The sequence below is a fragment of the Mizuhopecten yessoensis genome, unplaced genomic scaffold, assembly GCF_002113885.1.
Source record: "Mizuhopecten yessoensis strain PY_sf001 unplaced genomic scaffold, ASM211388v2 scaffold5503, whole genome shotgun sequence".
Taxonomy (NCBI): domain Eukaryota; kingdom Metazoa; phylum Mollusca; class Bivalvia; order Pectinida; family Pectinidae; genus Mizuhopecten; species Mizuhopecten yessoensis.
In genome coordinates this window covers 549,765-573,418 of record NW_018406081.1, presented here as the reverse complement: position 1 = coordinate 573,418, position 23,654 = coordinate 549,765, and the positions used below count along the sequence as shown (strand labels likewise).

General features: G+C 34.4%; 1 protein-coding gene across 2 annotated transcripts; it reads right to left on the bottom strand.

Moving 5' to 3' along the window:
- Positions 1–1,831: 1,831 nt before the first annotated feature.
- LOC110450759 (protein phosphatase 2C-like domain-containing protein 1) lies at positions 1,832–22,660 on the bottom strand. Of its 2 annotated transcripts, XM_021498455.1 has the most exons (6): positions 22,607–22,660; positions 18,042–18,189; positions 6,496–7,689; positions 5,271–5,372; positions 3,675–3,898; positions 1,832–2,550 (listed from the first exon to the last, which is right to left on the bottom strand). In XM_021498455.1, the coding sequence occupies exons 2-6, from the start codon at positions 18,178–18,180 to the stop codon at positions 1,849–1,851; spliced, it is 2,361 nt and encodes a 786-aa protein (XP_021354130.1). In that variant the 5' UTR covers positions 18,181–18,189; positions 22,607–22,660; the 3' UTR covers positions 1,832–1,848. The 2 variants fall into 2 exon arrangements, with proteins under 2 accessions (XP_021354130.1, XP_021354131.1); XM_021498456.1 differs by lacking the exons at positions 18,042–18,189; positions 22,607–22,660 and adding an exon at positions 8,172–9,502.
- Between the last annotated feature and the right edge of the window lie 994 nt (positions 22,661–23,654).

Genomic DNA, 23,654 nt, shown 5'->3' with positions numbered 1-23,654 from the left:
TAGTGAAGATCTTATTTTAGTGGTAATCTTATTTAAGTGATCATATTATTTAATTGGTAACCTTATTTTATTTTAGTGATGATCTTATTTTAGTGGTCATATTACTTTATTGGTAACTTTATTTTATTTTAGTGGTAATCATATTTTAGTTGTCATATTATTTTATTGGTAACCTTATTTTATTTAGTGTTGATCTTATTTTAGTGGCAATATTATTTTAACACTTTTTTCACACTATATACAGAGTGTGCTAAATTATAATTGTACAAAACAAAGTCTGTGTATTGTTTTCTGTTACATGTATTGTGGGCGTGCCAATTCATCAATGCACTTATTTGTTCAAATACAAAAATGTTCTAAAATGCAATTTAATAACTATGTGTACATTATAAGACTATTGTGATCTTAAGTTATGTATAATAATCCCATAGCAATATATATGTATATGAAGTGCATACACATAATTCATGTACCTAACATAAAATACCATTGTGACTCTGCAGCCAGATTTCTACCAGGATTAGACAACCTGCAGGGGATTCTTAAGTGAAATGCATTAATTTAAAGCAATCAAACCAGGAAAATGGTTTCAAACCACGATTCTGATGACAGTAAAGTAACTACTCAGTTCCTGTGTGGATTCTGACATCAGATCAAATCAGAAATGTCACTTAGACTTGCTCTTCGATGTATACACATATACCTAAATATAGATATCTATTCAACATTTAAAGTTAAGGCACATGTAAAATTTCACCATTTTAAATGTATAGAATTATATCAACCTTATGAATTTGCAACAACTGAGTCATTCTCTCCCTTTACCCTCCCCCGCCCGCCCCTCCCCAAACAGACACACCTTCCTCATCCCCCTACCCCAATCAGCATAGTGTATCATCATTATTATTTTTAAGTCTACCTTAATCAGAATTAAATTCATGATTGTCACTACAGCAAGTTACAGTTTAATGTAAGAAAAATGTACCAATAAGTGGCACTTGGTAGCTGTAAAATTTGCACTTGAAATTGGTTGGTGATAATTTGAATCAGACATTCATAAGATTTTACATGTTTTATAGTCATCAAAACCAATGTATGTCTGACATATGTTTTCATTTACAGCTCTCGACCACAAAGGGGAGTTCTGGATGGTAGGAAATTGGCTCACCGATCAGCACCTGAGTTAAAGGTTAAAATTGTTGACCAATCTGGTCATACTCTCAAACATGGAGGTTAGACAATCCAAAACGACCCTTGCATCTTATTCTTGATTAACTCATTCAGCCCTGAAATTTCATAATGAACTATTCCAACCTTTGAATTGGAAGAGTTCAAATGTGTCTTCAGGGGTGAATGAGTTAACTACCATGCTTGGTATTAATACCTTCCATTTTTTATTTTTTTAATATTTGACAGTAGTACGATAGAATCATCTCTAAATTAAGCTCTTCCTGCACGATAAAATGTCGATTTCGGGAATAAAACTATTTTACTTGCTATATTTAACCATCAATAAGCCCATGCCTGGTAATAAGCCCACTCATATCTATTGCAGTTAAGTAGAAATGCCAGCAAATGCTAATTTGTTGTCCTGTATTAACTCATTCACCCCTGAAGACACATTTGAACTCTTCGAATTCAAAGGTTTGTATAGTTCATTATGAAATTTCAGGGGTAAATGAGTTAAGGCCATCCTCTACCATGAGTCACAGATTATTTGATGACACCTTGGACTTTTATTAGTACATACAAACTGTTCTATTGACTGTTAGACCATGTACTAAGGCCTTGTACATTTGTATCAGATAACTGATAGTGTAACCAATATGATATCAGAGTTATGTCCCTTTACAATCCACATCCTGCCAGCAACACAACTGTGACAGTGATATTGTCTTTGGCCCCAGCCAGCAGAGCTGCCTGTATCAAATGTTCTGCCATTGTTTTGGCAAATTCCCTTTGAATGTGTTCCCTGCTCATGGTTCGACCATAACTTGACAATCTGGAGAATGCTGGGATAGATAAAATGTCTGTGACAGTTTCAATATCTGCGTCATTTCCAGAATCCTCATCGTCTGAATGCCTCACATGACTTCCGATCTCTGGCAACATGTCGTCGTCATAATAGACCAGCCTACTCTTCCCATTTTTATCAGATTTCACAGACCTCACAGATTTTGCAGACATGGATCTTGAAGACCTTTCAGATTTTTTCTCCGATTTTTGTGTCTTGCCTGAGTTTTCTGATTTTTCTGAAATAATGGATCCAGCACTTTTCAATTTTTCTCGTTTTGGAGCTATAATTTGTGGTTCATCCTCAAATGGGGTCTGGGGTTCGACCTTGACCTCCATTTCAACTTGGGGTTCCAGCTCCAGTTCCTCCTCTTTTGACCCCTGGGAAGGGGTGGAATGTCTGTCTATCTGCGAGAAGGAGACCTGCCTCTGACCAGGATCTGTCCCTCCTTGAATTGAAGATGCGCTGGGCTTCAACAACTGTTTGATGGTAGAACTGGCCGTGCTCGGGGCTGGGATAAAGTTGCTAGGCAACAACTGAAAAGACAAAAAATTCAATAAATCGTAAATGCTCCAAAACAAATAATGAATTTACAATCTCTATATATTTTTAATAATCTTTCAAATACACAATTTATCTTGATAGAGTATACGAAAGTACAGTGCATAACAGAAAACAGTGATTCCATTTTAAGACAGTTTGAATATATAGATGATTCTTTTCATATTTTTTTTTTTAAAGATAAAATAAAAATGTTTTTAACACTATACAGATACATTTGTGGGTATAACAGCTTGTGAGTTTGTCTCCAGAACTTTGTTTTGATGTTTTCCTTTTGGAATCACAATCACTTGTGGAAAAGGAGCATCATGTCTTGCTTACAATTTCGATAGACAGAACAGGCTTATTTTCAGCATCTTAAAACATTGCTGTGGGAACCGTAGCTTCTAGGCTCAATTTTATTTTTTATTGTTATCGGACCATAGAGCTACGGTATGTTGACTTGTTACCTGACCTCAGTCGAAGTCGCTAAAATCGCAAATTTTTTACACTATGAATACCGTAGCTCTATGGTCCGATAACAATAAAATAAAAATAAAATAAAAAATCAGGCCTAGAAGCTACGGTTCACGCAGCTACTTAAAACAGTGACTATTTAATAATAACTTTTTCCAGTCCCCTGGAGTTTTAAAAATCAGGAAATTCCTTTAACATATTTTCTATTGGAAATCATCACTTGGAATTGGACAAATTTTGAGTCAAAGAAACTTCCCTTAACTTCAGTTTGTTTTGAGTTTTACTTCCTATTACAGCTATGGTAATTTAAGGATGTGCCATGTTTTGGTTGTGGAGGAAAGTCAAAGTTCCTGGAGAAAAACCACCGACCTACGGCCAGTACCTGGCGACTGCTCCATGAACTTCTCTGGTCTCGAACCTGCGACCCAGTGGTGGAGGGCTAGTGGTAGCAGAATATCAGATGCCTTAACCACTTGGCCACAGAGGTCCCTTTAGTTAAGTAACCTTTTCTTATGACAAAAAAATATTAATCCATTAGGGATTTTTTTAAGTTAAAGAGTTATAATCGTATTATAGGATACATTCATGAAAATAGGGCCAGTTCTTGACCTTAGTGTTCATCTGCCTCCACATTGACCTTCACCTTTAAGAGTAGCGAGGCGGCCTCCTGTTCCGTAAACACCTCCCACACGCCGTGCGAGGCCAGGATGAGGAACTGAGCGTACTGATCCACGGGAACTGTAATCGTGTGTGGATCCACCAACACACACCGCTTCAGTTTGACGTCTCCATGGTTACCGAACCCCCTAGTGGCAGCCAGCACTCCATTGACCCTCATTTCCTTGGTGCTCTCACTTATGTCTCCCCCTGGTGGTAAAAAATTCAATCTTACATTATTTTTCTTAGCTGATATATGTAGAAAATTTTATTGTGGAAATCCTTTTTATTAAAGTATCTTGAGTAAAAGAGTTATAAGTTTTCTGGATTGAGAGTACTTACTGGTAAGGTTGTAGAGCACAGTTACTAGTTGTTCAGGCTACCGGAAGTCTTTTTCAGGTACATTTATTAGGCCAAAAAAAATAGGCATGTTTCCTGTTTCTGCTTGAAAAAATTAGGGTTGGTAGGAAAGACATTTTTTTCCTTTGAAAATATTTTTACTATGTAATATAGAGCAGGAGTTCTGACTTTAACAGTGCTTATCACTAAATGCCAATAGAAACTTTAGGATCATAATAAGGAAAACAAATCTAGGGTCTGAGTAGGGAAACTGAAATTACACATATATTCTTTTTTTTGTCCTTTCCATATCAATAATTTCCTAATAACTCTCGTTCTACTATATATATAATTGCTATTTGAGAGTCTGGCCAGATTTTGTTTTCTTTTGCGTTTTAATATCGAGTCTAAATGAAAAATCATTCGCATATCATTGGCTGATAGAGACATAATCACAAAATCTGGATGCTAGTACATATATACCTGTCTACCGAAAAGAAAGTTAGTGTTTTCAACTGAAAAAGCTACAATTTGCTATACTGAAAGATGTCACTGTGTCCTAGCTTATTGTATTACTAACATGATACGGAAAGACAATAATATTTTATGGGAGTCGTCATTTTGGTTTATCGACCTCTGTTGGTCACAAAAATATTAGAATCAGATCAGATTTTCGAGTAGCAAGTCTCGAGAGCAAGAGTCTGTGGAAAGCTGAGACTGCTACTTACTTACAACCAGGATTTTTTTCAACTCACGCAAAATATGTGTTATTTTTAATTTTTGTTTAAAATCTATAAGTGCAATTACAAGGACTATAATTTCACTTTATAGGGTTCAAACCAATATTAACTCCAAGTGGAATTATGTTTAATTCACGAAAAATTATCTTCTGTAATTATTTGTAACAGAAACCCTAAAACAACTCCTCCAGTTAACAGAAGTCACTCTATTGTTTCAAATGGCATAATACACCAAATTTAAAATAAATCTGTAAAAATCTAAATTTCAACGAATCAGAGGCCATGGAAAATCGTAATTAATGCTTAAAGAAGTCACTTTATTGGCTGTAATGGCATAATACACCTATAAACCTTTAAAAGAAATCGGTCAAGATCTTAAAATTTCCACCAATCAGAGAGCCATCATGGTGGCTAACTTGGATGTGCAGTTCTGAAAAAATTAAAGGTTTCTCAGCAGCCAAAATGGCCGTCCGACCCTTTGAATATTTAATTCCTTGCCTTACCCGCTTTGAGGATACGCTCATTCTCCTTTGGGTTGTTAGGTGAGTGGTCCTTTGTGAGGGTGTAGGGTTTGTTTCCTCTCACCAACACTGCTCGCACATTTCCTGGGAAAGATAGGCATAGAGTTAGTAACCTGTTATATAGACATGGCAATAGTAATTACAGAGATATCTTTTACTCATACGACTAAAAATTTGTAGATAAAAAGAATAAAAAATATATACATTTTGGTATTCTGCCCAGCAGTCAAAAATAAAACTGAAGGGCATTTTATTTCAATTTCAAAGAACAAATATGAATTAAAGTGGTTATAATTATTTCCTTATGTAAAACAGAAATACAGACAACAGTGCTGGATCATATAAGTTCTTCTTGTATATAACGAGAAGTTGTATGTATACATATTACTGATATTGAGCCCCCCACCACCAGGATTTCTGTGACCCACATTATATATGTTATATTTGTTGTATTTAAAGCTATATTACAGCCACAGAGCCTAGTTCCTGTTGAATCCCCCTCCCTCCAAATTACTGTAAACCTACATATTTTTAGTGTACTTGAATTTTAGCACATTATCAAATTTTAACAGATTAGCGCATTGATGAATAGGTGCATCTGCCAAATATGAAATACAAAACAATGTAGAGGAACCTTAATCAGCACAACCATATTTTAGTGCAATATTTAAAGCACAAAAAGTGCTAAAATAAGACTACAGCAGTAGCTCATTTAGTATAACTAGGACTCCTGGAGTGGAGGAGAACCAACCTCCTGGTTGTTGATGGTCGAAAGTTGGTGGATATAGGAATCAGAGATGGATACCAAACATATTCAGTAGAATCCATCACGGTAGGTGAATACAAAATATATAAAAGATGGAGCATCTGAACATCTAGATTATGTGTTTTCGGCTAGCTAGGCTAAATTGTTTCTCATTTATATAGTCTAGCTAGCCGAAACATGTAAACCATAAATAAAACGAGGAATCTAGATGTTGATGCTCCATCTTATATATATCTATTTAGTAATTAATTAATTCAACTCTCATTATAAAAAGGTGTGCCAAACCACTTTACATTTTTTGGAGAACATTTGAATATTCATTTAACACTGAAAAGTCCTATGTCTGTAGTACTGTGAAAATATATGTTATGATAGTAACACATGTATATCACCCAGGTAATTACACAATACATGTACTCTGAAATAAGGGGAGAAAGTTACCTGCATTAGCCAGGTAGATCATCCCAAGTTCCCTGGGTGGTTCCAATCCTCCACTCTCCTCCTTGGGGTCCTCTTTTTCCGTTTCCTCTGCTCTGTCTTCACTGTTTACCTCCTCTTCCACCTCCGGTACTGTTGAGATGGGTCGGTCGATGATGTTGGAATTGTCAGTATTGTGGATGACTAGAGTCACTGCGGAACTTCCACTCCAGCGCACGCGGGAACATTCATCTTTCCCATAGGACAACAAGATATCTATAAGATAGTAGGATTTCTTTAGGGCATTCTCCATTTTTATTGTAAATACAGACTTTTCTTTCTTTTTCTTACGCGGTGTTTTTTCAGTGATGTTTTTGTCTGAATTCTTTTCATCATCTGACTTCGGAGTTTCCTCGCTGTGTGCTTTCTCCTTTACATCTAATGACAATGCCTTTTCTTTGATTATTTCATCATATTTGTCCTCGCACAATTTGATGATTTGTTGTACGATATTGACACTTTCATCGTGAAGAATGCCTCGCTCACTCTCCTTTGTGCTCGGACGTTCAAACTGATACTGAAACATTTCTTGGTTTTCGCCAATATTATGCGGCAAACACTTTGTCCTAGGGTCAAACTTTGCCATTTCGTACAGCAGAAGATGGTGGAGTTCCGCAGCTGCGATTTCTGCCGCAAAGCGCCCATGGTGGCCGTCAAATAACGCCAGATAACATTTGTTACGATCCTCTCCGAAAAAGTCTTGATACACATGTGCATCCTCCATGTAGCTCTTCCATCGTTCATTTCTAGTGGAGCAGATGCCAACGGATGTCACGCAACCAGGACTACAATTTAAGGCCACACCCTTAACCCCCGTACTCACGTCTTCATCGATGTGTCGAAATTCTCCAAAAGTTCCGTCAATTTCTGACTTAAGATATTCATAAGCATCATTTACTCTTTGTATAGATTTTGGCTCCAGCGGCTTATCTGCAGTTGCTGATGATTTTAGTTTTCGTAAAATTGCGTTTCTACGTCGCAGCAAGGCATCAGTGGTCGTCGGCTTGGCACTGCCATTGTATTTAAGGATTGACAGGTTCTCGTGGTAGATCCTATGATCCCTCAGAGAGGGTAGGTCAATGTGTTCCTTGCATTTCTCACATATAATGGAAATGTCCGGAGTTATGGAGAGTTCTGGCAGTAATGTCTCGGGTGTATCTGGAATACAAAACAAATCTCCAGTATACCGTGTATACATGTTATTATACTTGTAAGTTCTTTACTATACACTTAGGAAAGTTATATTATCAGAGTGTTTAATTAAATAGAGGTCATTTTTGATAAATTCAGACAAGTATTTCTAGGTTGATTTTCGGCAACAACATTTTGTTCTTTATAATGTAACAATCGGGTTAAGTGCAGTTTGTCTGAATATATACATAGAAATATATAAGTTACATATCAGACACACTACCCAGGAATTTGTTATTCATGTTCAACATGTGTCATTGATATTTTTATTTATTTCTTCAAGGTCAGTCATAGCATATTATATATTTTACAGGAGTCCCTTTTTCAAGTGTTCTGTTAGGAACCATAGATTGCTAGTACAATGTATCTAAATGAAATTGTAGCTGTGTTGGCATAGCAACCAAATGTCCTAACGATGATGTGACAACCGTATAACAGATAAAACTTACAGCCGATTAGCTTGAGGAACCATGGTAACAGGTAGCCATATCTGTCCTCTAGATCCCATAATGGCACGTGAAAACATTCTCCATTACGACGTAATTTATTCATCTTAATCTGTAATCTTTTATCCAAATATTAATAATCAAAGTCTGAAATAGGTCTAGAACAAAGCCACAATCTATCTGAGTGATCTGTGATAACGACGAAAAAAAATATCTCGCTGTGTAAAGTTTTGCTATTTGAAGATTACTTCATCACGGTGAATTCTGATACTTCAATACTCATATGGTGATACCATTATGTAAGGATGTTGACCTGCTGCTATGACAACGGTACATCTAATTCAGAGGATAATATTATTGAAGACGTAGGATAAAAAAGACATTAGAATCATTGATTTACTGGTATCCTAGCCGTGAATCCCTGAATAAATCTCCAAAATCGTTATTCACTTCGTCAGTACAGGTAGTCGAGAATGGTACCTCAAACGTCCTTGAGTTAATAGCATTAAGATAAAATAATATCCATTGATGAGTCTGATCCTACCACACACAGGGGAAGTGATTCCTAAAAATCATGCTGAGCGAGCTAATTGTCTGTGAAGATGTTGATTAGTCATAACCATATATGGAAGTAATGTTTTCCTCGCTGAATTTCTGTATAAAAATTGTTAAATAAAAGTTACCAAAGATTATACCCTCCAGCAAAATCTTAATTTAAAATCTTTAAAAGCATATGAGTCACTTAAAGGACAATAAACACCATCTTCCAGCTAACATTTGAGGAAATTTAAATCACTCAATTGTTGACGTCTTGATAATATCCGATAATCACAGGACACTGTTTCCTCTTAATGAAAATGTTTGTAAAATTCTCTCACATTTCTTGAAAACCTTCACACAAATGTTTCATTAGAAATTTTAAGTCCATGAATTCAGAGACATCAAGTACATAGAATTAATGCCCTGTGATGTCACACAAATATCCTTGACAAGTAATATTACGTGAAAATACTAATGGCGGTTATGGCCCTAGATATCTTTCCAATTACACTTTAAATTTAAATGTCAGACGTCTAGTATAAACACCTTCCCAGTTTCTATGTAGAAATAATATACAGCACGGTTCAATGGCGTCTTTGCTGTACGCAAACAACAGACCCTGTCAGTCACTGGCGAATGAACAATTCCCACTCACTGTTCAATAACACTGAGCTACCTTTAACTTCGTATACAGGTTTATAATTGTGAGATAAAAAAAAATCCCGATAGAATGCTTCCATTGATTTTCGGCGGTCCTGATCAATCACGCCCAGAAAATTGTAAATTGATGAGGGTCGTAGTTTGGTCCTGAGATACGATACCCAGATACAAGTAGTCGTTCACTTTCAAAAACCGATCAAATATCTGAAGTAGATATCATTGAATTTTGATGTAGGTACTTTTTTTTATTTGATCATGACTTTGTAAATTTTCATTCCAATTCTGAAGTGTACTAGCTAGGTTTCTGTACAAATGCAAAGATTTGGCAGAAGTTTGTTAAAGAAAATATATCAACAGTACTAATGGTAGTAAATGTTACAAAATTTTGATAGTTGAATTTTAAAAAGCTGTTCCATGTTTCTATAAATACATATTTAATAACTTACACTGTCAATTTACCTGAGAAAAAAAAATTGCAGGTTTGAAAATAAATAAAAAATAAACTTTTTTTGAGGGTGCAATTATAACACTGAAAAGCTTTCCGTTAAAATTTACAGTTGAACATCGTTAACACAGCGATCATTAAGGCTCAGATGTCATTTATAATCCAGTGTATTTAAGTAATTAATTTAAAAAAAGTAATTTTACCAAACGCTTTTACCCTCACTACCATATAAATGAACGAAATACATCATAGAAAGTAACATCATTGACACCTTGATCTATGATGTAAATGATTCCCATTGACCTACAGTATTTTTTAGAGTGAATGTGTATTATTGGTCTTCTGTACAATTTGAACACTGAATCCAGACATTTGATAATCAAGCCACTTTTTCTCTGCTACCTTAAACCTTTTGTCTCTTTAGCAAAACTGTTACGGCTTACGGTAGTCCCTTTTACTTTCAAACCTTCAGGGCTATTTATCTTACAACTTTCCTTCCAACAGATCGTAATCCTCTTTATCGTGTACTGTCTCTGAAAGCTTCCACCTGACAATCTCAATAGAAAAGTTATTTTATAAGGGGAGCAATTATCTTAATTCCTCTTTAAATTTGCAGAGGAGATTTTGACAACCGGCATCCTGTTTTTAAGTCTTGTTAGCACAGCTGTTGTAAAATTTGTTTATATATCTGTTCATTTTCTTAATTTTTCTTCATTTTTTTTATATGAAATGAACAATATATCCTACTTACCTATATCTTTAAAGGGTTCAAAACACTTGTGAATAAAAATTAATGTACATGATGAAAACAAAATCTTATTTTGAAAACTTGAATAATAAGCAGTGAAGCTAACAAGGCTCTGAGAGCCCATGGCAATGACATTCACCAAAACATATTCGTAACATTAAAGTCTTACCTAGGTATTTTATTTTCCTTTCAAATCCCGGGGACAAGAACACTAAATTACACCTTGTACATGAATAGCCCGATACATTGTCTCTCCTAGGTTTCCTTTAATAGTTGAGGCCATGCAAAATAGTTAACCGTTTTAAGTCTCTTATTGTATTACTACAAATACGAACAAGTGGAAATTTGTTTTGGAGGTTTCAAAATTCACTTGTCCTTATTTTTACTGATTCAAATTCATTGGTGATAAATATCCATTGATTTTCATTTTTCTCCAAAAGTTCATTATTCCATTATTCAAAGGTGCCAATATTGACTGGTCCAATTATTCACCAGTTTCAATAATCTGTTGATTGCAATATTCACATCAATTCAATATTATCTCTGATTAAATAATCACACTGATTAGACATTCACACCGATTCAATATTCAACTATTCCAATTCCAATTGTGATATCAACTTTCTCATCTACATTTTAAAATATTAAGAATCAACCAATTTAAGTTAGTTGGCCTGATTTTCCGTTACTGTTTAAGAAATAGGATCTGAGCTTTTTCATTTGATGATTGTATGGGGTTTGTCATACACGACATTTAAACCTATTTGAAGGTAGCATGTTTGATGTTTACTTTACCCTGCCTACCTGTGTAGAGAACCCCGGAGTATAGGTTAGTGCTAGCCATCAACTCTCTCCTAGGGGAAGTTTAATCTTGATCACCACTCAAAAGTTTCTATAGTTTCATATTTTTTTCTCCAATGACTTTGTGTAGAAATATTTTTCAAGTTTTTACAACGAACGAGACTGTTCTCACCTGAGATCGGATCAGTACACACCTGATAACAATTACACAGAAGTAAGGCACCATGTATGTGTACAGGTAAGTTCATTTTACCTAAGTAGTAAATAACTTATTAATTTTAATAGCATATCATATAGATTGTCCCATTGGGTGGCAATATTAGGATTCTGTTCTCTTTTTAATACACATTATATATTGTAGGTATACACACTAGCCATATTATCTTTGTATTAATGGTATACTTAAACATTTACATTATTAAAATGTGGTACTGAATTTGTTTTTACAATTGATCTTTCAAGAAAATTCTATATGATTGATTGCATTGTTTAATTACTAGTTTTTAGGAAATTTTACTAATTATAGACTTATTATCAACCTGCAAACTTATTTATGGGAAAATTTATGAAAATTGATTTAATAGAAAGAACATATCATCAGTTCTTATAACATCAATATATATACATGTGAAAAATAAGAAATATCGTTTGGATAAAAAAACAGTTTTTTTTGTTAATTTTCAATATTAATCAGGTCAGAAAACATGTCAGAGTTTATTTTGGTATCCAATGTTTTGTAAGAAAAAGAATTTGATAAATGCAGGTCAGGACTGCATGAGTTTTCTTTCCTAGTCAGGAGGATTATTTGACAGATTCAATTTTGAACAGTTATATAGTCAGATTCCATTGTAATTGCATTGAGCTAATTTAAATCAATGTGAAATATTTCTATATTTTTACCTTATTCTACATAATGAGCACCCATGGTGCATGAAAAACTGGTTTATCTAGATAAGAAAACAAAGGTTGTAGTAGTAGCAATAAAGTGGCATAAATGTCAGACACATTGTCAGGGAGGATTCTAAAAAAAGTGGGTTTTTTTTCTCCTGAAACTTTGGAAAACCGACTCATGAGATTAAGAGACTGAAGTGTCTGATAGTGTTTATATATTTTGGTAACTCATTCACCCTGAAATTTCATAATGAACTATTCCAACCTTTGAATTGGATGAGTGTAAATTTGTCTTCATGGGTGAATGATTTAAACAGAGAGGGCCATGAGAAAGGCTAGTGTCTAGGAATTGGAAAACTTATGTATATCCTTTAATAAGTGAGAAAAAAAGGGGAAGGGCACTTAAAAGGGAGGGGGAGTAAATTATGGCAAATACGGTATTCAATATAATACTTGGACTCACCAAGAGCATGGTGAACTACTAGTTCTATAAATCCTTTTTTATAAATGTTATAAATACTCAAGTGTGAAAGCTAGGTGAACAAGATAAAAGATCTAGATAAAACTGCTACAATTTAAAGTTTGAACCTATTGTATACCATACTGGCTATCAAAATTACATTTGCTATCAATGTTATAATGACGAATCCTAGGTACAAGGATGACCCATGTTTAGCCATTTATCTTGGGCATAGATTGCCGTTCCCTATTCACACTTTTGGTGTAGGGATCAATCTGCAATATTAAACCAATATTGATTCCCTATATTATATCAATAAGGCTGGAGAAGCTTGACCAATAAGTGGACGTAAGTGGTCATCATTTAAGTGGCGGGATCTATTAATCATCCTATAAAATCGTATCAGACACACTGTCTAGGACATTGTACGTAAAAACATCTAAAATATTTCAAAATTTTAAGTCCATTCACTAAACTTATGTGCATGACTAAACCTACCCCTGAACCAGCAGGTATGTGTTTCATACAAGGATTTTAAGTTCTTACTTCAAAAATGATGTGTGTTTGGAATAACAATGACTGTCTGAATTTTAAGTTTTAGTGTGACTGCTTATGTATTGCAATTACTTTGACATCATTATGTAAATAATGCCTTCAGGTACCGCTGTAAATAAAGCCAAAAAGATTCATCACATTTAACCTATCAGGCACAAGTTTTATCTCTAAATATTGGTTTTATATTTATTCTACATATGTTTGTAACACTGGTGATGTCAGTTTCAGTATATGGACTGCAGACTCCAGATTTTTGTTTAACATGACTTTAAAATCCCTTATGCAATTTTATATACTTCGGTTGACATGGTTCTCAAGCTTAATTAATGGTAGGTTGCTTCCTAAGCATCGTCGAAATGCAAGGGTGATCCGCTCCCGATACACTTTATCTTCTTTGAACCACTGGAGTAATATGTCATGGCAAATCAAAGACTTGCAGTAAGCCATTTGATTGATTTCAGGTATAAAACCTGACCAATTGCAAGGCTGATACCTGTATGTTCTTTGATGATTACAGAGGAGCTACACCAACATCAAAGCCTGTTGATCTTATCGTTACGCTTTCACATGATTCCTTTGATCTTCATCAATGACATCAAACTCAAGTAAAACCTCGATATAATGCCCCTCGTTCAATTTGCCATCTCGTTTACCGCCAATAGTTTTCAATGTCCTTTTTTGTCATTTTCTTAAGGATTCCTTTTATACGTTTCCCTCAATTTATCACCAAACCCCTTTATAATGTCAAAATTTCTCTGGACAAATGGTGGCAGTATAACAAGGTTTTACTGTAGTCTACTTTTATCATCCGTAAGAGCTATCAATTTTGTCATTTTGTCTTTTTTCCGTTGGTTAAAAAAAAGAGGTATGTGTATCAAAAGAGAAAAGCCTGGAGTTTCAAGGATGATTCGTAAACAAAGTCAAGTTGTACTTACCAGGGGGCATAACTCTGTGGTCCAACATTGTAAATCATTTCATTACACTAATCCTCAACAGTCTTCACAATAGTTGGCAAAATAACCCTAGAATACTAGCCAACTCTCCTTATTTAGTAGGGAGACTACCGATTTTGGACCCTTGAATTGAGCATTTTCAACCAGTTAATTTGCAAAACTATTCTTATTTTCTAAGATCTGAAGATTTCATATGAAAGAACAGCTCAAAAAATCCTGTTAAAAGTGTTATTATTTTCCCAAGGGTGTACATACACACATTTTATTTCTGCTTTTATTTCTGTAAAATGCACATAATTATGGCATCATGTTATTTTTACAGAATATTTCTCTTGAAAGAAGACTGCACAAATATTTCAGTCAGATTGACAAGAGTTATAATATAGTATAACTTTTTGGTACCCTTTACCTTAGTTAGAGATGAAATATATAGTTCCCAATAGACAGGTTTACAGATTCACACACTGCGAAATTCTATCAGTTTACAGAGGTTTCCAAATCATTCAGGGTTCATATTAGACTTTTTATAACACATTCAACTCTATATCTGTTCTCAGTATTATGAAATGTTTTGTAACTATTTCCCAAGAGGTGATATTTCTCATTATATGTAGTTACGAGTAACGATTGTACATTTATATAATTCTTAAAGGTTCAAATATACATCAACAGGTATATAAAGGCAATTTCTCATTTAACCATACAGGTAAACTCAGGTTCTAACAGACCACTGACAAAGCCGTCATTGTAAGGTAAACATAATTATCAACAATAATATCGGTTTCAAAAAAACTGAGGTAAATTGTAAACTCGGAGCTCTTATGGGAAAACTGATATCAACCAACGGTACGAAACAAATTGTAAACAGCTCATGTGTAACGCGTATATTAACTGTTTACCTGTCTAAATGATTGTGTACACATAGAGGTAACGGCCCTGTACCAGCGTGGGGTGGAAACTAGGGGAAGCCATAAAGATGTACAAACATAATTTACAATCCATATCTCTGAAGGCTGGTGGACACAGCATAGTGTATATCTTGAAACAATCTGCATACAATTACACTGGATACCATTGTCCAAGGATTTTCTTCCCTCTAATAAGGAATTTAAAAGTGTGTTCGAAGAACTATAGTAATTTCATGAAGCATACCTCACATTTGTTCAATGGATTTTTCTAATTCAAAAGCGTAACTGATGATCACATAGGTAAGTACACATGTATCTTGCTTATTTAAATAACAGTGTTGTAAATAATTTTGTAGAGTCTAATGTAGTGTTTTCTAAGTAACGTATTTTCTGTAATTTTTTCAGTAATTTAGAAAGTAAGATATTTATTTATAACTTATATCAAAAATTATACTGAAGTCAAAACATACCGATACCTCATCTGTTTCTGAATCTTTAGATGAAAGAATGAATTATAAGTAAAAGAGTCACCCAAATCAGATCTTCACTTTTCAGTATTGTTTTCTTAATAACTTTTCATTATCATTTTCGTAAAAACTTCACTTACAGCTTCAAAAATGTTCAAGGTATATAGAAAGGTCACAGATGATAGAACCAACGTCTGCTCAAATAAATTTTGTACCCTCATTGTCAAGAAAAATACCATGCTGATTTTGTGAATGTACCTAAAACTACAATAACCATTCAAAGGAGATCTTTATTTTAATGTTTTCAGGTTTAGTTTATTTGTGTTGTCAGAAAATATTGAAAATATGGTCGTGTAAGTAGTTATGTTTTGTTTCGTGGAGTTTTATAAAGAATGTAAATATAGGATACCACATGAGTTTCCATTTCATGAAATATATGAAACGAGTCTAAGAATTTTTCAATTTAGCGAGCCTCTGGCGAGCTAAAATGAAACATTAGTGATGAGTTTCATAAATTTCATATGAAATGAAAACGAGTATAAGATCCTTTTTATCACATAATCAAGATTTGTGGCATTTATTCGTATAAAACGAAAATTTTCATGCAACCTTGAAATGTAAAAAGCCGCCATTTTAACTCCAGTGCGTAAGTCTGTGACGTCATGTACTTGTCCTTGGCGTGACGTCACAATTGAAACAATTGAAACTTACAACCAATCATAGGGCTGATAGGTCATATTACATGGGTTAAAAAAGGTAAAAAAATATGACATGGGTATATTCACTGGATAACACAGTACATTATGTGATAAATGGGATGTAATGAGTTCCTACAATGCTATTATTTTAGTTTGAGCACTCCTGTCACACTGTTAGTAAATCATCAAAGAAGTCCACTGTATTTGTCAGTGTTCAAACTTAATGGTAGACCTATAGACAAATCATCAAGCTTAATCACTGAAGGTCTACAGGAATTAACTTCACAGACCATGAAATTATTTCCTATGATGCGCGTCCCCATTGAACGATAAGTATAGTAGTGAGCAAAAAGTTTCCAAGATATCCTTCTCCATTTTTATTACACGCATGTTCGGAATTTAATGTTATCATCCACTATAAAGATAAAGGTAAAATTTTCTTAGTCAAGGTCTGGTCTATCAAAAATTCAGTAGGTCTATATAAAATCTCAGACCTTTTGTCTGACTATGGTGTGTACATTTTTGTTCATACCTATATGTACAGCAGTGATTTGTGTTCATACCTATATGTACAGCAGTGATTTTTGTTCATACCTATATGTACAGCAGTGTTTTTTGTTCATACCTATATGTACAGCAGTGATTTTTGTTCATACCTTTATGTACAGCAGTGATTTTTGTTCATACCTTTATGTACAGCAGTGATTTTTGCATAACTTGAGGTCCAGGGTTAAAATCCTGATGTGGTCTAATCACAATCTGACGAACTCCTAACACAGAACACAGTTGGTGATAATTCCTATGTATTCATATTCAATCTTTATTACAATATTTTTCATGATAGAATTGAACGTCTGCTACAATCTTTTTTCTTCACATATGAATCACTTTGCATGAATTAAATCTTGAAAATCTGTGGTGATTTGCTGTCAGAATTTCACTGTTAAAATGATATAATATACTCTTTTGTGTTTATGCCTCCTGCTCACACACATGCAAGCATACATACACAACACACATGGAGGCACATCCTTAAATGACCTTAGTTGTTGATAGGACACTAAACAAAATAAACCTATCCAAACTTTTGTGCTAAATCATTGAAAAATAACAAAAAGATTTTTTCCTACTTTACTGCAGTAACAAAAATTAAAAAATAATTATATATATAACTTTTAACTTCTTCAACTCTGAAAAGGTCAGTCAAACTTCTGCAGGGCATGTTTTGTTCAGAAATTGTAGAATAAAACTATAGTCATATGCCAGAAAAATAAATTCCAATTTAAGCCAAGTTACAGTTTTTAAATGTGGTTATACAGGGGTCCTTAAATACAATATAATATTGTAAAGTACAATTACTATGCAGGAAAGGGATGGTTTATAACAATTTTCAACTGTGGAATTTAAAAAAGAATACATGTACATTTACATGCCAGATATCCTGGAGACCAATATGTGAGTTTTACCACTATTTTAAGGAAATTGAGGTTAAAATAAGGGAGCTAGATTTTATTTGCGGCGTTTTCATGGGGAGAAATCTATCTTATTCCACTTACAGTAATTAATGAAATCAAGTACAAAATATATAATTACTACACGGAAACATTTTTAGTCAAAGCATGGACTAAGATACCGGTAATCTAATTGTGTGGTCAAAGTCTACCCACAATGTTACTGAGGATGACTGTAATAAATTCAAGAATATAATTCCACATTTAAGCCAGGGATAGATCTCACTGATACTAACCTGATCTGATGATGTCGATGCCCTGGAACTCTTTAGTGAGGTGGTACTCCTCCGTTCCTTCCTGAATGTCCGAGGGTTTCGGAGGTTCAGGGGTGTCCCCCACTGTTGATAGGTCAGATCGCCTGTGCTGGAGTGCCATTGTGTGAACCTGTTGTTAAAGTCAAATGTACATGTTTCAAAGGAAAATATTAATTTCCCCAGGGGAATAGGTGGAGGGTGGGGGCTTCGGATATAAACTGAATTTAAATCCTCTGCAGTCTCAGTTTTTCTTCAATATAACTTATCCTCAATAGTTGAATTTGTATCAGCTCATTAAGCCAAACCATACAAATTTCAAAATTACTGATACTATGTTAAAAAATGTTTTAAATGTAAAACCAGTCCTCATAATGTAAAAGATTGCTTTGCCTACATTCATAGTAATAAATGATCCTATTGAATTTTGCCTTCATTTTTATTGTCAACATGTGTCAATTTTTTCATTTATTTCAAATATGGTTTCCATATGCCGATGGTATAAGACAGAAATCAATAGATTTCATTTGCAAATAAATCTGTCTCTGCTAGGTTGAATTTATTTTGATAATTTTAGGCTTAGTCTCCAATCACAATAAAACAATTTCTGTATAACATGAATAGTTCAATGATTGTATGTGCATGTTAGATTCAAAGGTAAATTGTCTTATAAAGATAAAGCTAAACACCTAGGGATCATCTCCCAGCTGGGAAACAGATAACGGAGCAGTCAAATAAATGATAAATTTTGCACGCCTTTTAGAAACAAGAGGCCCAGGGGCCTTAATAGCTCACCTGGTATTTTATTTTTCAATTTAAAACCTGCTGAGTACCATTCAGGTTTATCAAAGGAGTACAAGTAACAAAGTTGCATCTTCCATTTATAAATATTCAATTCCCTTTGCCCAAAGATTCTCTAAAACAAGTTTGGTTAGGTTAAAATCCCTTCAACGGTACAGAAGGAGAAGGATCTTTAATGTTTTCCTCTATTTCCCCTAATGGGCCCCACTAATCTGCCCCAAAGAAGGGGAATCCACACACCTCAGTTTAAACAAAATTGATTCTTTTCTCCCTAAGCATGCTTCAGACTGCATTTGGTTTAAATCCCTTCACTTGTATAGTAGGAGAAAAAAAATCCTCTATTTCCCCTATTGGGCCCCGCTCCTATGCCGCCAGAAGGCCCACACCCTCCGTTTATACAAACTTGAGTCTCCTTTGTCCAAAGATGCTCTAGGACAAATTTGGTCAAAATCCTTCAATTGGTTGAGGAGAAGATTTTTAAAGATTTACCTATTTTCCCCTATTTGGCCCCGTCCCTCTGCCCCCAGGGGGACCATACCCTCCGTTCATACAAAACTGAGAACCCTTTGGCCAATGATGCTCCAGACCAAATTTGGTCAAAATCCCTTCATCGGTACAAAAGGAGAAGGATATTTGATGTTTTCCTCTATTTCCCCTAATGGGCCCCACCCATCTGCCCTTAGAAGGAGGCCCACACACCTCAGTTTATACAAAATTGATTCTTTTGTCCCTAATCATGCTTCAGACTGCATTTGGTTAAAATCCCTTCACTTGTATAGCAGGAGAAAAAAAATCCTCTATTTCCCCTATTGGGCCCCGCCCCTCCGCCCCCAGAGGGGCCACACCCTCCGTTTATACAAACTTGAGTCTTCTTTGTCCAAAGATGCTCTAGGACAAATTTGGTCAAAATCCTTCAATTGGTTGAGAAGAAGAACATTTTTAAAGATTTACCTTTTTTCCCCTTATTTAGCCCCGCCCCTCTGCCCCGAGGGGGGGCTATACCGTCCGTTTATACAAAACTGAGAACCCTTTGGCCAATGATGCTCCTGACCAAGCTTCAGACTGCATTTGGTTTAAATCCCTTCACTTGTATAGTAGGAGAGAAAAAATCCTCTACTTCCCCTATTTGGCCCCGCCCCTCTGCCCCCAAAGAGGCCACACCCTCCGTTTATACAAACTTGAGTCTCCTTTGTCCAAAGATGCTCTAGGACAAATTTGGTCAAAATCCTTCTATTGGTTGAGAAGAAGAAGATTTTTAAAGATTTACCTATTTTCCCCCTATTTGGCCCCGCCCCTCTGCCCCCAGGGGGGTTATACCCTCCGTTTATACAAAACTGAGAACCCTTTGGCCAATGATGCTCCTGACCAAATTTGGTCAAAATCCTCTGAGCCATTCAGGACAAGTAGCATTTTAAAGGAAAAAGTTGCCGGACGACGGACGCTGCACCATAGGATAAGCTCACTTGGCCCTTCGGGCCAGGTGAGCTAATAAAATGTACTATAATTTTCAACATATTCTTTATGCATCTGCAGGTTAATTATTTCAAATAAAATTTCAAATGCTTTATACACTCGTGATCAACAGATTTTGATCAATAGGAAACAACAATTAAATATATTATTGGACAGAATATTTTAAGTCTCAATTTTTTTTCTAGTTTGTAGTTCCTTATTTAAAATTCTTCACAAACCTGTAATGACCCCAGAGTTAATTCCCCTGCTTTCCACCACACACATAAGTATAAATTTGTACTTCAGCAAAGATATAAGATTTGTCCCCCTTGTTTTTAAATAATATCCTAAAACCAATCTGTTAAAAATATGCATTTTTTCCGTTTAAATTTGTTCAGTCCTCGTAAATAAATCTATTAACTAGTTTGATCATTGTTAAACAAGACATTTTTACACAAAAATAGTAAGTACATTTATTAATTGAAAGTTGTATGGCATCACTGAGAAAATTGCAAGTGGAAAATACTTTGACTTGTAAAGGGTTATAAATTCAATTTATATTTAGCATTTCTGAAAGTGCTTTATTTTGAACATGGCTCAATTAAATAAAAAAAGGGATAAAAAAGGAATCAAAGTGACATTTTTTTTTCAATGCACAAAGTATGAGGCTTTATACACACAATTAGGCTATAATATTGATACTATTAGAGCTGAAACATCTCGGTTAAGTGCTAGTCTTGAACTTAACTCATTCACCCCTGAAGGCACATTTGATCTCCTCCAATTCAAAGGTTGGAATAGTTCATTAAGAAATGGCAGGGGTAATGAGTAACCTGAATATACTATTATTGAGATATTTGTTATAAAGTTTTAAACACAGCAGTATTAAATTGCCTGCATCAGCTCAGCCAGCATTATTATTCACTGCTAAGATTTTATTTATAATATACCAGGTTTATACACATCTTCTGTAACAGACTATTTCATTGTTTAAAACAACCAACACAAGCCTTATAAGCAAACCATATAAATATAAAAGATATCATCACAGCTAGTATAAAGAAGAGGGGTTTAAGTCTGGACATTTGAGATTTATAATCATATGGCAATAGGCAATGTCATACATGATGTCATAATTGATGTGGACGTTGCAGTAGTGTTGGAAATTAAAGGATAATCAGTAGCTTTAGAATGCTAGAGCTATACATACATTGACCCTTTTCTAAGCCCGAGTTTCCATTGGCCTTGACACCATGCAGTTTCCTGTGGTCCCACCGCACTACACATACAATCTAGCTGTATATGTAGCTCTAGTGTTGTCAACAACCTCTGACTATCCTTTACTTGCCAACACTACTGCAACATACTGTATATGTGAATTATGATTAACAAAATTTCAATTTTAATTGCTTTGGTTTTTTTAATAAGCGATACAATGTTGAATCTACAATATTAAAAATGAATTAGTAACGGGTTGTTTCGCCCTAAATCCCGTTCATGCTAAGGGTTGGTTCGCCCTAAATCCTGTTCACCCTAGGTTGTTTCGCCCTAAACGTATTTTTTATTTTATTTATATATGCTAATATGATAGTTAATATTTAAATATATCAACTAAAATTATTGATGACTTTCTACATTGGTGTTAGGTATATTTCATGTAAAGTATGTGAGAGCTGAGTCAGCTTTTCACAGCTGCTGTTTGCCACACTCGCTTAAAAACAAGACAAACACTTTTTTTGTGTGAAATTGAAGTTAATGAGATGGAAGACTAAGAAGACTTAATTTGTGACTTAAAACTACTAAAATTGAAATGAAAGAAAATACCAAACAATGTTTCGCCCTTATATTTTTGTTTTAGGGCGAAACAATCAAGGGCGAACGGGAATTCGGGCGAAACAACTCTGAACCAATGAATCAATGTTACTTGAGTATTAGTTTAGAGAAAGGCAAATGCAATGGAAATCTTACCGTCTTTAATTTATATACTTTTCGAAGTTAGTTTATGTGTATGACAGGTATTGCCGTTTAAATTACATGGCATTACTCAAAATGCTACGATATACGATAGTAATTAAAGTATTGTTCCATGTTGGTCCCGAAAATATGTCAACAAAGTTCACCCAGTCGGGATCGAACCGCCGAAGGTTGACGTTTTTATTTGTCATCACAAGTGGTTTCAGCTTGATGATATTCTTTCTGACTCTGGTAATTATCATATTTATTAATTAATTTATTTATATAGACATTCCGAACATCATATCGTCATTTCAATTAATTATCGAACATTTAAATCTCACCTTCTCGTTTCCAGGCACCTGTCAACAAACTGACCGGAAGTTTCAAACTCAAACTAAACCTCCAAAAAGGAAACGGACATAATATATCCGGATAAGTTTGGTTGGACACGGTTGGTATCTATAGGTTAAAAATGTGAAAAGGAATTAGCAATATTTCTGTTTGTAAGTACGTTTTCATTTCGTTCAAATTCAATGACTAGAAAAAAACATGTTAAAATAAAGCTTATAGACATATATATATATTAATTATTTGTACCATTATCTTATTTTCTAACAGTTTATACATCAGCTTGTAGACAAATTATAAAACTTTTTAAGTATAGTTGGGACAGTTGGTGATATGGATGAAGGCATTCACATTAAAAAACAATGTACAGAAGCTATTTATGTGTCAATACTAACATTAGTGGTATAAAAGAAATATAATGTAACTGAAAACTCATTTGTAATTTATTAGAAATACTGGTTTTAGTAAATAAAGTGGGGAAAAAAGCATTTAAATGTGTTTGTGTTCTCTTGACTTTCTTCCTTTTTTAAAATGGAAAATTTTTTGTAAACTAAAGTTTATCTTATTAATTAAAATATATCATTAAAATTGTCACTTTCATGAAAGTTATGTTTAATTTTTTCCTATACACTGTATCTTGAAATGCTTTTCACATAATTCTATAATTACAAATGTGAGCATTTGAAAACATGAAAGTGTATTGGTGACCTATTTTAATCTGTCACTGTCAAAGAGGGTCAAGATCAAATTGATTAAAATTGGCTAAATAGCATTACTCTACATATAATAGAACTTTGTGGGGAAAAACTATCACCCTAGCTATAAACCTTGTTAGTTTTAGCAAATTGAAACAATCTGACCTTGAAAGTCATGGTGATTTATTTGGACAAAATTCATTGCCCTGCTTCCTCCCAGCATGCTACAATTGAAGTATACTGGGCAAATTTCAACACAAATGCTACATACCAAAAATCATAGTCCTCTAAGGCCTCTTGGTTATTCAGAAGTTGTCTGCAGATTTAACAAATTTGACCCTAATGT

Excerpts from the sequence above, each read along its gene's own strand:
- LOC110450759 (XM_021498455.1), bottom strand. The coding sequence starts at position 18,180 with ATGGCACTCCAGCACAGGCGATCTGACCTATCAACAGTGGGGGACACC. Across the intron at positions 5,373-6,495 it reads GATCTACCTGGCTAATGCAG|GAAATGTGCGAGCAGTGTTG; the intron begins GTAACTTTCTCC and ends TATCTTTCCCAG. Across the intron at positions 3,899-5,270 it reads TGAGCGTATCCTCAAAGCGG|GGGGAGACATAAGTGAGAGC; the intron begins GTAAGGCAAGGA and ends TTTTACCACCAG.